General features: G+C 52.7%; 6 protein-coding genes across 6 annotated transcripts; 4 read left to right on the plus strand and 2 right to left on the minus strand.

The window, feature by feature from the left end:
* Window positions 1-791: 791 nt before the first annotated feature.
* EI97DRAFT_415834 (uncharacterized protein) lies at window positions 792-6,308 on the plus strand (the record flags this gene model as incomplete). Its single annotated transcript, XM_033796872.1, has 9 exons — window positions 792-952; window positions 1,014-1,930; window positions 1,985-2,984; window positions 3,030-3,272; window positions 3,320-3,548; window positions 3,596-3,909; window positions 3,957-4,483; window positions 4,580-5,358; window positions 5,409-6,308. 9 exons carry the CDS (start codon window positions 795-797, stop codon window positions 6,228-6,230), a joined length of 4,989 nt encoding a protein of 1,662 aa, XP_033655527.1. The 3' UTR covers window positions 6,231-6,308.
* A 1,572-nt stretch (window positions 6,309-7,880) lies between these two features.
* EI97DRAFT_280327 (uncharacterized protein) lies at window positions 7,881-9,267 on the plus strand. Its single transcript, XM_033794352.1, has one exon. The coding sequence runs from the start codon at window positions 8,059-8,061 to the stop codon at window positions 9,181-9,183; it is 1,125 nt and encodes a 374-aa protein (XP_033655528.1). The 5' UTR covers window positions 7,881-8,058; the 3' UTR covers window positions 9,184-9,267.
* EI97DRAFT_280320 (uncharacterized protein) lies at window positions 9,268-9,774 on the minus strand. Its single transcript, XM_033794351.1, has one exon. It carries the CDS (start codon window positions 9,658-9,660, stop codon window positions 9,352-9,354), a length of 309 nt encoding a protein of 102 aa, XP_033655529.1. The 5' UTR covers window positions 9,661-9,774; the 3' UTR covers window positions 9,268-9,351.
* An 85-nt stretch (window positions 9,775-9,859) lies between these two features.
* On the plus strand, window positions 9,860-12,224 carry EI97DRAFT_432079 (uncharacterized protein). Its single transcript, XM_033798084.1, has 6 exons — window positions 9,860-10,075; window positions 10,136-10,401; window positions 10,455-10,721; window positions 10,777-11,823; window positions 11,874-11,987; window positions 12,038-12,224. The coding sequence occupies exons 1-6, from the start codon at window positions 9,982-9,984 to the stop codon at window positions 12,140-12,142; spliced, it is 1,893 nt and encodes a 630-aa protein (XP_033655530.1). The 5' UTR covers window positions 9,860-9,981; the 3' UTR covers window positions 12,143-12,224.
* A 221-nt stretch (window positions 12,225-12,445) lies between these two features.
* Window positions 12,446-14,808, plus strand: EI97DRAFT_432080 (uncharacterized protein). The gene is made up of 4 exons (XM_033798085.1): window positions 12,446-12,707; window positions 12,774-12,788; window positions 12,860-12,975; window positions 13,134-14,808. Exons 1-4 carry the CDS (start codon window positions 12,644-12,646, stop codon window positions 14,517-14,519), a joined length of 1,581 nt encoding a protein of 526 aa, XP_033655531.1. The 5' UTR covers window positions 12,446-12,643; the 3' UTR covers window positions 14,520-14,808.
* Window positions 14,809-15,312: 504 nt separating this feature from the next.
* On the minus strand, window positions 15,313-17,170 carry EI97DRAFT_415842 (uncharacterized protein). Its single transcript, XM_033796873.1, has 2 exons — window positions 16,413-17,170; window positions 15,313-16,365 (listed from the first exon to the last, which is right to left on the minus strand). The coding sequence occupies exons 1-2, from the start codon at window positions 16,972-16,974 to the stop codon at window positions 15,347-15,349; spliced, it is 1,581 nt and encodes a 526-aa protein (XP_033655532.1). The 5' UTR covers window positions 16,975-17,170; the 3' UTR covers window positions 15,313-15,346.
* Between the last annotated feature and the right edge of the window lie 211 nt (window positions 17,171-17,381).

Raw genomic sequence — 17,381 nt, forward strand, 5'->3', positions numbered from 1 at the left:
TCATATGATATCTCTGCAAACGCACGGTAAAAGTTGCGGTGAAGCCACTATCACAGGTTGTCGCCATCGAGACCAGAATCTCCTCGATACGGTCTCCAGCGTAAATAAGGCTGTTCAGTAGTTAGTGTACCAGGCACCATGTCCTCAGGTGCATGTCCTAGATGCGCAAGACAGCATTACCCAGTACAGGTGTCTGCTACGTCCCACTTCCGTCCGTTGTTGCTGAGGCACGCGGTAAGCAATCAGTATCACGGACTTCTGACGAGGTTTGCGCCATGGAGGCAAGTCCATGAAATAGTTTCGATGCGTACAGCCACACAGGTTGATTGGCAGGCTTTTGTCTATCCACCGACGTCAGAATCCCCCCTGCCCGACAGTAGGTTCGCAGACGCCCCATCAACTATATAGCAAGCACATGGGATGTCGAAGGTCGAGGATCGAGCGTACTTTGACATTCTGGATGAGTCTATTTTAAGTAACGCCTTATAATTCCTCTTCTTAATCTCCTTCTGGAGGCGATTATAACAGACTCATGGAACCTCTGGTCTGCGCGCTCATGGGAAGGAAATATCGCTGGGCTCAAGATTTCGCATGCTCGGTTTTGGTATCATCAAAAATTGTCGAATCTGCGGTTAGTTTTGGACTTGTGACTAGTGAAGTTGAGATGAAGTCGAGATGAAGTCGAAATATGGACTACGCTAATCCTAAAGTGTAAGCCACGTTAGCCATATGCGGTTTAGCCGTAAGTTGCAGAACGAACTTTCCCACTCGACGCGAACTCACCCACATTAAATATGATGGGAGGAAGAGATGCAACACGTGCAGCGATGGCGACTGTAATCCCAATGGAGGTTCCGGTCCCAGAACAGGTCCTACGGGGTCTTTCGAAGGACTGTTCAGGAATGCTTTCTGCACTTGAAGGGGAAAACCCGAACAGTACAGACAGCATCAAGTAAGGCAGCAAGCCCTTAAAAACAGTGCAGTCGCTCTGGTAGCCCTAACGAAATACGTAGAAGATTGAACGAGTTCGTCGACCCTATTTTTGAGACAGCGGAAATAGTAGACGGCCTACCAGCATCCCACAGAGCAGCAGCATGTAATCTGCTTTGCGCTGTAATCGAAAAGTGCCAGGAATCTGGCAATGAAAATTGGCTCCTGGCAGTTCTGGATGACGCAATATGGATGCGCTTATTCCAGGTATACATTCAGAGATCTGAAAATACGAAGGGGAAGTCCATGCGCCAAATGCTGCTGACCCTCACAGGGGTTCTCTTGAAAAGCCAGACCGAGAGATCAATGGAACTCAAGCTCCACGCAGTCTTGACCTTCATTGACATTATCTGCCGGACGAGGAATCGTGGACAGGTGAAGCCAGCCTTGCAGGGTCTAGCATACTTTTTGCAGAAAGATATCACGTCACTTGCTCAGCTGGTCGACCTGTACGCAACCAACTTTGATCAGGGTAGGTGTGAGACGGATTCAAATCTGGGAAGACTTACTCAGGATATCTTCCGAATTTTTCTATCCTGGGTAGTACATCATGATACTTCTCTATCCGCTGGCCACTTGATAAAAAGTTTTCTCGGTTCTTTACGAAAGTCTCCCCTAGCCAGTAACGACCTCGATACTGAGCAGCAGATTTCGCCTTTATGGATAGAACCAGTGGTGGAAACACTTAATATTTGGCAAGACAGGATGCAGGAATTCAAGACCCACGTCTTCCCACACTGTTTCCTGCCAAACATAGAGGAATATCTCCGATTCCTTTCCTACCTGCATCTCGCCAAGCACCTACATTCGAAGGAGGCTCTACCGGTCTTATTATATACATATGACGAACATGCCAATAATCTAAGCATGGCCGAGGAGTTCGCAATCCTTCTGGGTGCATTACAGACAGGGAAGGAATTAGGTATCATTAAGGACGTTGGTGAGTCAATCCATTGAGGTAATCTTTGATTTTTTGACGCTTATAGACTTCTAGACGACCAATCAAGTGCTATTGATATCCATACCAATACCATACACATCCGGGAGAGCTTGTTCGATGTATGGGTGTCTGCTCCAGAACCGGACGTCCGCCTTGCCGGACTGTTTCTCTCCGTTTATTCAACTGCAGTGACTCGCACTGTCACTGCAGGTGTATTGAAGTCTCTTAGACGTCATTTGGTCCACCTTCACACCGATACAGACGCCAATTTTCGGAAGGAGGTCCTAAACCACGTGCAACGGCTGATTGAACGCCTCAAAGGGAGCACTGCCACCATGATGAAGATGACAACAGGCAAGACCGTTCAGCCCCAAAACCGTATACCATTCTCGAGCCGCTCGAACAGCGGTGTGGACGTTCCGTCTGGGAGGCCAGATCCGCTGGAAGACTCATTGAGATTCATCCTATGGTACACCCATTTCCTGGAGTGGGAGCTACGTCCTAGTTCTTCATATCAACGGCGGATTACAGCTCTGAAGGCGCTTGCAATTCTCTTCAGGTGCGGCCTGGACCCGAACGTCCCGTATCATCATCTGTCCAAATCCGCTCAAGGGCAATTGCACTGGGCACATTCTCTTCATCTCTCGAATCCACGCCTCATGCGACTGTTGCTCGACCTGGTACTTGACCCATTCGATGATATCCGAAGCGCCTCTGTTTCCATCCTTGAGCTTTCCTTAGACTCTATTCCAAATGACAAAAGAGCAAGTACTTTGTCCCTAATACCGAGGATGATATCACGGGCGGAGATGACAATGCTTCGCACCGGGCGTGCGGACCAGGCTGACGGGGTTGCTCGAGCATATTCTTTACTTTTCCGCCAATGCGGAGGAGACTTGTCTGGATTCGAGGTCGCAGATGGATGCCAGTGGACAAAGAACCGGATACTACAGCACCTCACGAAGCAGCTAGAGGACACTATTGATGTTGCCCAGACCGATTTATCCTTGGCGGTGAACGGACGTCCGGTTCATGGCACTTTTGCATCCTTAAGGTGAGTTCATTTTCGTCGTTGCGAGGCTAAAGCCTGACTTGACAGATATATCATGGACCAAGATGATTTCTACTCAACCATGGCTGTGTTACCCACGGCCGATCTTCAGCTGTGGAAGGACATTCATGATCGCATTCTTGTCGGCTTCGAACGATTGTGGACTTGTATTCAAAACGTACTTTGTGCAGATGCGCCAGAGGGACATGTTCCGGATGAGATTGAGGAGGAGTCCAGCCTAGATACGAAGGAGATATTGAGCTACTCATGGAGGGGATTGAAAGAAGCAAGGTACGGATTCCTTGCAGAGTCTGGTCTGATTTTGCTGACTGTGAGAGCGTTCTTCTTCGTACCATAATCTCCAAAGCCCCGATAGGTACCGGCAACACGGCAGTTCTGAGTTCAGACCGTTTTGAAGTATTGGGAAAACTCTGCTTCGTGCAGCTTGTGGAGCTCCGGCATCGCGGGGCATTCTCGACCGTTTCGCTGGCGTGTGCGGCGTTTTGTCGTCGTGCTATTGCAGGTGATGAAGACCGTCTTCGGCAACTACCCCAAGTGTGGTATCAGGTAAGAAAACACCAAGGTAATGTTCATGAGCGTGACTGAACGCATAGGACACTCTTGCTTGCATACAGGACAAAGCTAGCGCCATAACACGACGATCCGCAGGGATACCTTCACTGATGGCTGGCATCATAGCAGCCGAGCAGCCACTTGGCGGACCACTGTTCGTTCAGGCTTTTCAAGATCTGGTCAAAGAAGCTTCGAAAGAAGGCCGGAGCACTAACATTGAAGAGAGCCGACTTCCGCAAGTACATGCACTGAACTGCATAAAAGAGATATTCACCACCTCAAAACTTAGTGCTGCGTCCGAGACGTATATTGGTGATGGCCTCGATCTTGCGGCTAGAACAATCAAGTCACACATGTACGTCGCGAGGGTTCATTTGACAGACAGCGACTTACGTATTTCAGCTGGCCCATTCGGAACTGCGGGTTGATGCTCTTCAAAGCTTTAATCGAAAGGCTCTTGGGAAGCGACGAAGCGCAGGACTGGAAAGACCATAATCGAACGAAGTCTTCTCGGTTCTCCTACAACAAATACCCGCATCTCGTGGGTATACTGACCAATCTCCTTGATCCCAAAGGGCCACTTCAAGGCTCTATGACATCAACTACGGGTGCTTCCCCAATGGATCTTCACGGCACTGAGGGCGTGTTCCCCGCTTTGCAGATTCTTCGTCAAGCAACTCCCCCCGACCCGCATCGTCAGACCATCAAAGTGTTTGTCCAGCATCTTTTGCATAGTCCCCATTGGCACCTTCGCGACATGGCAGCACGGACTCTAGTATCACTTCACTTCCCAGGAGAGTACTATGATGCGATCCAGTCGCTCTCTGGGAAGCTGGGAACATCAGCCCACAATTACAAACACGGCCTGCTACTGAGCATCAAATACATGTTAAAACAATACCTACTAAGCGACACCAGCTGTGGTCCGGGTGAGTGGAACGCTTTCATCATGTCACTGTCCATCCGAAACGTCACCTCAAGTTCTACGACACATAGAAACCAGAGTCATTCTGCTGACTTCGTAGACAACATCAACTTGATATTGTCCGATCTTCGGAGGCAAGAATCCGCAGTGGTGAGCCCCTGCGCCTGCCCTTTCACAAAAGGGGCATTCCTAGACATACTCAACCTCTGCGATATGACGACACTGAATCAGAGAACTCTGGGCAATGCAATGCTGTTTCCGTCGACAAAGTTCTCATCGAACACTGCAGAAGCCAAGAATACATACGACAGAATACAAGGCGAATCCTTGTCCCAAAGAGCCCAGAATTTGCGCGTCATGCTTGACAGGCTCTTGAACGACACCAGCAGTGAGACTGCGCCCTCACCAGAAGCACATGATGAGAGAGTTCGAAGTTTACTATTGAGCCTCTCTGTAACCGATCCGGATGCTTGCTGTGACATTCTAGAGTCCTTTGGGAAGGTCATGCGCCATTCATTGCCTCCCCAGCTTACTATATCCAAGGCTCGACTGATTTCATATATCCACGAGATGATATTGCAAGACCAGGACGAGGAGGTCTTGACGAGATGTCAAACCATCATGGCCGAATCCTTGGCAGATAAAGCAGTTCACTCCGAATATTTGGAACTGCTGAGAGATTCGGATACCCTACAAACCGCCGCGTTGCTTCAAACACGTTGTCTAGAGGGCTCACCGGCAAATATGCAAAGCGCATTGCATCTGTTGGCTTTCTTTCTGGATGCTGCATTCACGCATCTCAAGGAGCCGAAAATCGAAGCAGTCCGGCTGACCGTACGCTACATCCGGATTTTGCGGATGACGATAGTGGACACCAATGTACGTTTGTTCTATATTGATGTGCACCGCACGCGTCGCTAATCTGCCAGGCTTTCGACATACGCTTCGCCGCTCTGCAATCGGTGTCCGCCCTACACAACGTCTGGACCCACAGGCCTAGTTCCAAAAACAGCCGCCGCCTGATTCTGGGCTTAGCACTCGTCCTCTACGATATGCTGAACGACGATGATGACGACATACGTGACGAGGCTGCCAAAGTCGCAAATAGGATGCTTCGAACCCAGGGCCATGGAGCAGAGCTTCCAGACGCAGTCCCAATCATTACTACACAACGTCTCGGCAGGTTCCTTTCAAAACGGTACAGAGACTCTGAGGATTTGTGCAAGGCTGCATTGCTTCGTTTGACCGGTACCGCTTGCAGCGCCGCACTGTTCAAGGGGTCCTTTGCAGAGACACTGGCCGAGGCGAGGCAGGAAGACACGGCGCTTTTCGTGCAAGAGAAACAGAACTTGTACAAGGACGACGTCGAGGATGCATACTTTTGGGCGCATACTCTCCGTTCTGTGTCACAGGGCGTTTTCAAATTCCACGCTTCGCCGCTCACAGATTGGGTCCTTGAAGGATTAGCCGCGTTGACTGAGACTGCGCTGGCCGAGGTAGATGGCCCATTGGGTTGGACAACGAAGGCCGAAGTTTTCACGCTTGGTATTAGAGTCATTTGTGCTGCTGACGTTGCTCTCCATTGGGAATCTGTGGACGCTTGGAAGGTTAGAAAGGCGCTGCGAGAGTTTGTAGACGTGGGTTTGCATAAGGACTTACATGGCCTGTGGCTGGAGAAAGCGGAACGAGTGCTTGTGGACTCTGTTTTGCGGCTGTTGCGCGCCGTTCATCGTGGGCTGCCTGCATTATAGCAATAGCATCTAAAGTCGTTGTCTTGGTCAACATACCCAAAATTGAACTCAGGTTCGGAAGCTCCCCTGGACGTTAGGAAATATATTTTATCTGCTGTGGCGCCCTATGTGTCGCTGGCTACAAACCTTTAACACTTTATCCCGCTTTCACCATCTCAAGTTGTTCCCAACACTCATCTTCACCACTTACATCTCGCTGTTCTCAACACCGCTCCGCTACCTCCCTCTCCAAGCACTTTCACAAACCTTGCACTTTCTCCATCGCGCGACAGGCCGCCATACGACGCTCAGTCTCTTACGGCCACGATCAAGATGAAGAAAAGCCACGAGATCGCCTTTGCTTTCTTCCTCACCATCGGCCTCACTGCCGTCCTGGGCGTCGCCTTCTGGTTCATCTACTGCCGTTATCTCCAAGCAAATTTCTTCCACTTCGTCAAACCTCAGGAAGATGGCGAGCTGCCGGCGTCCCAACCACCGGCAGGTGCTGCTCCTGGTGCGGGCGACACTGCTGCTCCACCTCCGGCTCCAGCGGCGGTTCCAGTTGGGGCTGCTCCTGCGGCTCCTCCTGCAACTCCTGCTGCTGGTGGTCCCGCTGCTCCTGCTGGGACACCTGCCGCCCCTCCTCCGGCACCGCCTGGTTCTGCAAGATAGGACGGTAGGTTGACTTCTGGGTGTTATCCATCTGAGCGTGCATCGGAGAGGCCCTGCCTCCGTTTGATTGAGCAAACGAATGCTAACGTGTCCTTAGACGAACCACAGTGAGAGAAACGCTGATGCCTATTGACGAAGGTACGTACCACGGCGCCGTGCCATATATCTCTCAATTCCTCTGCCACCTGAGATTCCACCTCTCCCCAACTCTGGCATACCTCCTCTCCTTCCCAAACCCTCAATCTCACCATCATCCGACTCTACCACCTAGTCCCCGGAGAATCGACATGATCCATCCACTTCCCCTGACGAATCGAGACTGCCACGACATCGAGACAAGACTCAGCGCAGCCCTCGCCCGCACTTTCGTCCTATCATCTCTCCTTTTCGTGCTCTTGGTCGCAACAGCGGTTTTGGGTTTTATGTACTTGGCTCAACGGGGGATGAGAAGGCAGGCGTAGTCTGCCCTGGCAACCCATATGGCTAGGAGGATGGACGGGGAGCCTTCTGGGGCTTCGTCTGCGGCCCCAACATAATACGCATGCATGTCTCTCGGTTTTGAACGTGTATTGGCTGCGGCCACACAAGTGATTGATAGAGAGGAACTGCTTTGCTTACGAAAGTGTGTAGGAATGATGACAATGTTTCACGTGCTTGACGCGGTATGATTGTGATCAGTAGGTAAGTCTACGGCTGGTTTTAAATCGGTCTACCGGAACGGTCTTGTGTCGCACAAAATGTTATGTTCGTCTCGTTTTGACTGGAATACACTAACCAACTGGCAGAGGGCCCTCGTACGACAACAGCTTTACGTGAACCATCCGACAGTTCGTCAAGCTTCGGGCTGGAGTGCCTCTGATCCTCCTCTTCGATCTGGTATAGGTTGGACAAAATCCTGGGTATAGCCGACCTCGATGTGCGCATGACGGACCTTCAGCCTTGTTTGGGGACTATTTCGGTAATCGGAGAGAGGAATAAGGTGTTACACAATGTGGTGGCAGGTTTGCTTGCTGGATGGGGTATCTCTGGACAAACAATATACCAAGTAACCCCGAGCCCCCAGATATCATATTACGGAGAAATGAAAAACCAAGGTTCTGCCTTGCAAAAGCTAAACCTGCGTACTTCATCACTGTAGCGCTTTCCGCCCCATCACGTATATGTGCTTCTCCAGAAAATGGGCGATCCAGGAGTCACCGTAGCCATAGTCTTAGCGGGCGTTTTCGGCGCCTCTCTTCTCTGGATCGTCGTTTCCTCGACCCGTCGATTCCTAAAGCGCCAATGTACCGAACTGAACACCTTTCTTGACTTTCTACACTTTCACGTGTTCAAGCAGCGTTGCGAACGTTGCGAGCGCTGCGAGCGCGAAGATTATGGTGGGGAAAAAGAGTTGGGACCGCTTAGATCGCTGCAAAAAGATGAAAAGGACGTCTCACCGAAGGCTACAAAGGAGCAATGGGAGGTTGAGCGAAAGGAGCGAGAGGAGCGGACCCAGTCGAGCTCTGGACGGCGCGATAGAAGGAATAGGGGGAGTTTCAGAGGCCGCTCGCCACCTAGTCCCATGTCAACATCGTCCGATACGTTTCCAGGCTCACCTCTCAATGACCGACGTGACCTCCCTCTGTTGGAGGAGCGCGAACCGTATGAGCCGGATATTCATCGCAGACCGCCTCCCATGCCTCAGCAGATGCACACACCCAGGGCGAACCCAGAACACGCCTACGCTCCTACAATGCCTCAATTTCACAACCAAACGATGTATCGTATGCAGGGAAACATGGTGTCTCCGATGTACGGCCAGCCAATTCAACAGCCATATGCCGATCCAATGCCTCCAATACAACATCCCCAACGCCCATCCCCAGCAGCCATGCACCCGGGCCCACCGATGACTCGATTCCCAGGATACATACCGGAAGGTGAAGAAGAGTTCCAACAAACTACACCGTTCGAGGCTGAGGCACCGACAGAACCTTCTTCAAGACCGGCGCAGGAACCGCAGCCCAGATCACCCCGCAGGGTTGACTTGATATACATCGCTGAGGAATACCCACCTATGATACTCGAAGCCATAGAGCAGCAAACCGCGGCACAGAATGCCGAGACGGCGCCATCAGAAGATGACGACGATGAAGAAATACAGCAAATACCGCGCGCGTACATACCCAGGGCAGCTCCACGAGCCGCACTTGTTTTGCCTCAGAACTTCCACTACCAGCCATACGAGATGGTAGCTCCACCAAGGACGATGCGGAGTCAAGGGAGTAGGCAGTATGGAAATAGGTACGCACCCAAACATTGAGGGACTGAGCGGAAAGCGACGCAAGTGGAGAAGTAATGCGGATAGGATGGGAAGGCGTCCAGCACCGACTAATGCTCCTTCTTGACTCCTCGTTTGGATATGTAGGATAGCCATGCCGTATCCTTTGGCTTGTGCAAAGGATGATCACTGATAATAGCTTTATCTTCTTCAGACAGCAATTCTGCGAGGAGTTTCCATCTGCTTGCCCCCAGAGGCTAGGAAGGAATCGGCGCCCGTCACAATTGGGGAGGACAGAAACAAGACAAAGACAAGACCTCCTCCAGGAAGCAGCTCTGGATCACCGCCTTCGACTCTCATCTCCACAGTTGGATCCAGTGACTCCGGAGATTGGGAGGACCGGTGAAAACCAACGCGTGAATGTGACTGTGCCCTGCCCGTGTCGCTTTGGGAGACGGAGAATGACAAGAGGCGATCTCTGTTTCTTTGTAGACAAATGTCAGAAATGATCCTTCTCATGCACCTCGAGTCTTTCCGAGTACAATTTGAGCTTGGTAACGATTTGCTGTCCTGGGAGATGAGGGTGAAGCTTTGAGTAAAGAAAGAAGAGATGATGCATATGAGGGGTGCAATTGCAAGCCGAAGACAGAGGTGGCCCGAGCTTGCGCCTGTCCAACGTCATGCATCTGATGGCTGGGAGCAGCTTCCCACCACTTCACGAGGGCTCAGCCCTGCTTCTGCTTATAATTGCGCGCGCCACCATCATTCCCGCAGCTGTGACCGCTCCAGCGTAGTCGCTGTAACCGCTTTCTTTATTATTCGCCTGTCGGTAGCATCAACATGTGGGACGACGAGGATAACAACCCATACGGCTCCTTTGCCCGTCACGACTCCAATGCCTCCGATGTACCTGGGCTCGGCTCCCCGGGCGCATGTAAGCCTCCCAGTTATGGCTTGCCATGAATTCTCCCGGTTGACATGATTATGACTGCAGTACCATATCGCCCCGCAACGCCGCCATCCGTAGCATCCTCTTCGCCCACCAGACAATCTCCGCATTACCCGACAGCAGGCATGAGCGATGTCAACTACAATGAGGAAACTCAGACTGAGGAACCGGTGATCCCCAAGAAAGGTGGCTACGACAGCCGCGTAGAGCAATGGCTATACGAGAATCCTGGCTCTTCCATACTGATCACCTATGCGGGGAAGAACCTGGAGGGTGGGGGAAGCTATATTGTCTACACGATAAATACCGGAGTATGGAGCTTTGAACTCCACGATTAGTCTGGATGCTAAAATATGGGGTACAGGGCCTCGAGGTACGACGACGATATTCCGAGTTTGCTTCGCTGCGGCAGTGGCTAGTGGCCCTGCATCCTACCCTCATCATACCCCCAATACCGGAAAAGCACACGATGGCGGATTACGCGGCAAAGCCTACCAAGGCGAAGGAGGACACGGGCATCATCGAGCTCCGGAAGCGCATGTTGGCCGTGTTCCTAAATCGCTGCAGGAGAATGAAGGAGGTTTTGGACGACGGCGTCTTCTGGAGATTCCTGGACCCGAATGCTAGCTGGGTACGCCACAGCAGCTCTACATCTGTCTTGAGCGGAATACTTATGATTGTACTAGAACGAAGTCATCCAGTGTCCCCCAATCTCGAATATCCCCAAGAATATCCTCAAAGCCCCTCCACTAAACCCCGCCAGTCCTACGCAGGCTCACAGCTACCTGCCTGTACCGTCGTCCTCCGCCAAACTGAAGACCTCAAGCGCCACGTCAACCTCCGGTACCCCCACGTCCCCGCCTGGCTACGCTGCCACCCCGTCATCCGCCGCTCATACAACTCCAGGCCCACAAGTTTTCGGTCGCTTCCCACCCGAATCTAAGAATCTATCCGAAGAAGAGTTAGATCCGTACTTCGTTAATTTCGAAGCATCGTCTAAGGAGCTGGAAACTCTGCTGCAGGGCAGCATGGAGAAGGTCAATCGCAGAACATTGGCCCACTTGACTGCTTGGGGTGATGACCTGGCAGAATTAGGTGCTCGCTTCAACGCGTTTTCGCTATCGGAGCAATCACAATCACTTGCTTCTGCAATCGAGAAGGTTGGACAGGCCGTCGACTCGACATATATTGCGACCGCGGAGTTATCCTCGAATCTCAGTGCGGGCTTCGCAGAACCGATGCGCGAGAGCGCACAATTCGCAGGTGTTGTGCGCAGCGTCCTTCGGTACCGGATATTGAAGCGCATACAAGAGGAGATGACCAGGGACGAATTGGAAAAGAAGCGGAACTTACTCGAGTCTCTCGAGCAGAGTGAGGCTGAGGCCAGAAGGCTTGAACAACATCTGAGCAGTTCTCAGGCCGGCTTCGGCGCCACACAGCGCGGACGCTCAGTGTCCAACAGCTCGCAGAGGAGTAGTGGGCATGACAGACGGCGGGAGGAGGACACGGCCTCGATCGATTCCGATTTCCCGCCGACGCATGGAGAGCAACCGCCGTCGGCATCCCAAGGGCTCCCGGATCAGTCGCCGTCGCATAAGAAGAGCATGAGCGGAAACTTTGTGACTAACAAGTTGTTTGGGCCGATAAGTCATGCTTTTCGGGGTATGGCGGATGTAGATCCGGAGAGGACGAGGAGAGACCAGATTGGAAAGACCAGAGAAACTCTTGTGCATGTACGTGCTGGTGTATAATCGTCTAGGAGTTCATACTAATCCTTCACTAGCTCGAGCAAGCCCTGCAAGTGGCTGAGAAGGACACAAAGGACGCAAGTGCTGCTGTCATGAAGGATTTACGGAGATTCCAAACGGAGAAGGAGAACGACCTGCGCAGATATATGGTATGGCGCTTGGATGCATTTCTTCTCTTTTTTGCTAACGGTCAGTCCAGATGGAGTTTGCACGGTGTCATATTCATTGGGCAAAGCGAAACCAGGCCTCGTGGGAGGAGGCACAGGCCGAAGTGCGGAATATCCAGCCTCAGGTCGACGAGTAGATGGGGAATACTGCAAGCCTGGCATAGCTGCGGTTTGGGCATGAGGGCTTCGGATAGTAATAGCCAGTAGGTATACCAGAGCAGAATTGCATTCGTGTATATGTCTGTGCGTGGGTGGATTGATTGTCCTTCTGTGTCCTTTTCCACCACTTAAGAACATATGTTAGCTTCATAGAACTGTTGCTGCGAAAAAGGGCCCCTACAAGTTTTAAGGGTGGAATGCTGACATAAGCAATTATGCCAAGGCCGGTGAAAGTCGCTCAGACCCTCGTCGTTGGTTAGCACACGCCTGCATCTGGCCATCAGGGTAATCACAGATCACGGCTCCACCATGATTCCTCTTCGCGCTTCACCTTCTTGTTACGCTCTTTACTGATATTAGCTCTACGTGCAACAGCTACCTTGACCACTTCAAGGCTTGGTGGACGCAAAGAAACGACGTCTCTTTTATATGGGCGATCCTGTTGTATCGTGGCGTTGACAGTCTACTTTTGTGCCGCCATGGAGAGGTTGGGGATGGGGAACGATGAGCGGGGATGGATATTGGCCATTATTAGTGGTATAGGTATGTCAAGAACATATACTGGCGATGCCTTCAGCTGCTAAAGAGGTGTTACTAACTTTCGTACAGCTTGCGTTGCAGGTGGTACGTACCGCCACGCAGGACTCGAACGGATGAGCACACCTTGGCCCTGGCTAACCATGATCCATTCGCAGCATCGGTGATATATATCGATATCCTCATTCGACAGTTTCCGGGGAAGAAGAACTGGAAGCTGGAAGACAGCAACTTGTTCCTGAGTTCGGGATTTAGTCTCAGTTTTGGAGTTTTGGTACGTACAGATGCATGGTTTCACATTGCACCGCAATATTTTCCGACGACGTTTCTGTACGACTTGAGTTTAGTGTCTCGCCGTTAGTCATGCTCATGTTCTTGCTCTTGGCATCCTTTTTAATCGAAAGTGAGTTGCGCTTTCTGACCGTGGAGTAGATATTCTCAGCACTGTATAAGATCCTCCCTTCATCGAGAAGATACCTGGAAGATGGAGGTTTGCCACCAAGAGTCGCCGTTTTTACGCTAGTTGCTTGTTTTCTGCTCGGAGCCTTCGCCATTTCCATCCTTTCGAGGATTTTGCATCATTATATCCCGCATTCCGTCGTTGACTGCGCACACGATCACGGGGATGAAGAGACTGGGAAGCTAGGCGACGAAGAACATGGTGTCTCAGTTGCAACTGATGCCCACACGCCGCGAGATGGAAGGCCGGTTGAGCTTGTCGCAAGCCAAACCCGAGTCTACGGCAACCCGAAGGCAGCGCAGTCCGAGTTGTTGAGGAGGCCGTCGCTGCATGCCTCCATCTCTACGAAAGTGAGCCACCTAGTATCAGGGTCCAAGGAATTCTGCGACGAGAACGGACGATGCTACGGGTACTCGGACCCCTGCGGGCAGGACTGCTTTAGGAACGTGCAAGCCCGCATACCACGAAGAAACAGCGTTCCGGGTGACAAACCCCTGACGAGGCCGTCTGGGTTGAAGAAGCTGGTTACAGCCCATGAAAGGCAACCGCTTCTCGAGAATATCGAGGAGGATCATGTCCTCTCCCCTTCCATACCTGCCGTATCCGGCCATAGCACCATGGAGAGCTCGACCGAACTCCCCACCCAAGACATAAACGGGCACCCGCAGCCATTCACCTATGGCACCCTCCAAAAGCACGCGTCAGACCCGTTCGTAACCCGCGCACAATCCTCCTCCTCCTCGTCCTCCCTCCCCTCCCACCCCGTCCACAGCCACAACAACAACAACACTCCGCACCACCAACACCACCACCAGCACCACCACCACGTCCCAACCAACGCCTTCCTCTCCATCGGCCTCCAAACCTCGTGCGCCATCGCCCTCCACAAGATCCCAGAAGGCTTCATCACGTACGCAACCAACCACGCCAACCCGACCCTCGGCGCCGCCATCTTCCTCGCCCTCTTCATCCACAACATCACCGAGGGCTTCGCCATGGCCCTGCCCCTGTACCTCGCCATCCACTCCCGCTGGCGCGCCATGTTCTGGTCCGCCCTCCTCGGCGGCGTCAGTCAGCCCCTGGGCGCGGGGGTAGCAGCCTTGTGGTTCCATTTTGCGCCGTCGTCGCCGTCGGTAGGCGATCCCAAGGACGGTGGGGACAAGGACTACGAGAGGATGAGGAGACACGAGGATCTGGCGTACGGGTGCATGTTCGCCGCCACGGCGGGCGTCATGGCCATGGTCGGCCTGCAGCTGTTCGGCGAGAGCCTCGAGTTGACGCATTCGCGGCGCGTGTGCTTCCTCAGTGCGTTTGTGGGCATGGGGATTTTGGGGTTGAGTAGTGCGTTGACTGCGTGATTGCTTTGGATGGATGACTATATACGGAGTGGGGATGAGCTTTTTTGGTAGTTTGTATCTGGGAATTGAGGACGATTTGTATTTAGGGATGGGAATACGATTCTGATTGGGGGGAAGCGGCATTGCACTTCTCGGTTTGTTTGCGATCGGGGGGTTGGGTCCGAGGATGAATAGCATGGATGATGATATCATGGCAACTGGAGGGTAACGCGAATCTGTGGGTGTACATGGATCTAAACAGTACATGCATGCATATACAATGAATCAACGAGGCAATTATTTATCCAGATGCTATGCTCTCCGATTATGCCCTCATCGGTGAATATTCGAACGGCTGAAAACGAAGAAATCCAGAATCCATTCAATCCGCCCGTAGGCGACGTCCACCACAGCAGCAGCAATGGCCATATCCATTGCAAAACGAAGCAATGTGCAAGAATCATATACCAAGGGGGGATATCATCGCTAGAAACGCTCAGCCCGATGCGAAAAGACATTCGCCTGCTTCAAAAACGGAGCTTTCCAACCCTGGGGATCCATGGATATATATATATATTCCTTCACCCCACCCATGCATCCACCCATTCCAACACAGATAACTAACTCCAACGAACGATCATCACCCGTCCAGAGAAAAGGAAAAACGCCATCGCTATGCCATGCCCCTCTCATAAGAAACCCGCGAGACGTACAATCCCTGAAACGACAGAACAGAAAAGCCAAAGCAAAACCAAAAAGGGACAGCCGAAAAAAAAAAAAAAAAAAAAGAAAAAAAAAAAAAAAAAGGGAAAACAAAAAAAAAAAAAAAAAAAAAAAAAAAAAAAAAATCAAGTATCCTTTGGAGGCCGCGGCGTCTCGATCCGCCCCCACTTCCCTTCACCCTGCTCGGGCGTCTCGTTGATGACGAGCAACATCCTGGAGCCGCAGAAGCCGCCGGGCAGCGCAACATGCTGCTTCTTGGCCCAGTGGCCCTTGAAGTCGTCGCCCGTGGCATTCGGACGGAAGGCCCGAGCGGGATCGTCATACTCCCACATGGTATCCGTGTACGTCTGCCCGGGCTCCTCGAGCATGCGCTCGTTGTGACTGGGAAGTCCGACCCAGCGATTCAGCATGTCGTGGATGAGCGAGTAGAGGCGTTCGGGACGGCGGGTGAGAGCGAGCCAGGAGAGGGTCGCCGGTTCGTAGGCCACGCGGATGAAGGGGTTCATGTAGATGCCCGAGTCGTCCGGGGGCATGCCTTGGCCGGTGCGGAGGTAGGTGAGGTCTGCGTGGATGAGGCAGCATTCGGAGGATTCCCAGAAGGTGGCGTTGTCGTAGCGGAAGCGGAGTGGGGTGAGGGTAGAGGACGACGGTTTGCCAGAGGGAGAGGTTTGTTTCTGGAACCATTTCGCTTCAAAGGCCGTCATACCGCCCCAGCAGCTGCGGACGCGGACGGCGTCGGTGCCGGAGAGGACGTCCTTTCTGCTTGCGGCACTTCCAGCGCTGGTGAACCAGGGGTAGAAGGGGATGCCCATGCTGTATCCGTCCAGATCGCGGGTTGCGAAGCGGTCGTAGAACTTGAACGGGTTGATGAAGTCGACAGCGCATGCTGCTCCGTAGCTGGCGCGGCCCGTGGAGTCGACGTTGGTCGATAATAGGAGCTGGGCCGCTTCGATGGGGCTGAAGTTCACGTCGTTGATGTAGAGGACGCGGTCGAAGGCGATGCCGACGCTGTCAATGGGGGCCAGGGCGCGGTTTCGAACTTCGGCCAGGAAGGCGATGCGCTTGAGGCGTGTCTCTCCGTTGGGGAGTCGGACGCGGGGAAGGGTCTTGATGTCGAGGTCTTCGGCGACGATACTCGCATTGCCTTGCTAGGTCAGTTCTGGATTTTGAGCCGGTAGAGTTGGGACGTACAAGTAACTTTGGCCTTGAAGTCAAGCAGCGACTTTTTGGTGGCGGGAGACGGGTTATCTTCGTAGATGCTCAAATAGACATTTCCAGGGCCTAGCAGATCCACCAGCTCCAGCACCTGCTCTCCCCAGGGCCCCGATGTGTACTCGCCATGGGACTCGTACAGAGAAGCGGCGATGAATATCTTCTCGTTGCGGGGATTGGCACGACCGGGCTGCCAGCTCGAAACGGCAGCTCGTCGAAGCTCCTTGTAGTGCGGAGGAGGATTTGTGTACGAAGGAAAGAAGATGCCGGCGAGTAGTACTAGGGTCAGGCAGAGACAGGGAAACCAGAAGAAGGTCCAGCAGAGGCAAAGCCTTAGGGCGGCATTCTTTCTGCGGCGAGTGTAGGTGGAGGGGCTCGAAATGCGCTTCACCGTCCTCGGGAGGGCATGCGATATGCGGCTGTACCAGGAGGACTGGGAGTGAGAGGGAGTGGGTTCTAGCTCGTGAAAGTCACCGTCGTCGAAGGAGCCTTGTGGGAGGAGCTCATAGTCACGAGGCGAGCGGCGAAAGGGGCCAGGCATTGAGTCGGGTCCGCGGCAAGGGCAGAGGGATGTGTGGTATGCGGGGCATGCAAGGAGGAGGGTGGGGGGTTTGCGACGATGGAGGACGTCGGACAGTCGCGTGCGGGTGTGTTCGTAAAGACGGCATCGAGAAGGATGCTAGGGCACGTGTAGGCTTTTATTATTCCAAAGGTTCTTCTGATTCTGGGCCTGGAAGAAGTCAGCGGGGATCGGCGGGATGGATGGTTGAACACGCGGCGCGCGGGCTTGGTCTCCTGAAAGGTTTCCCGTTTACGACTGGCCGGCTATCCGCAAAAGTGAGAAAACTGCGAGGTGAGTCAGCAGGAAGCAAAGCAGCACCCCGGCCAAGGCGTGTTCCTGCTGTTCCTGGGACCTGAATCTCGGGAACACTATTCTCAATACAGTAT

This window comes from Westerdykella ornata, assembly GCF_010094085.1.
Source record: "Westerdykella ornata strain CBS 379.55 unplaced genomic scaffold EI97scaffold_6, whole genome shotgun sequence".
Classification (NCBI taxonomy): Eukaryota; Fungi; Ascomycota; class Dothideomycetes; order Pleosporales; family Sporormiaceae; genus Westerdykella; species Westerdykella ornata.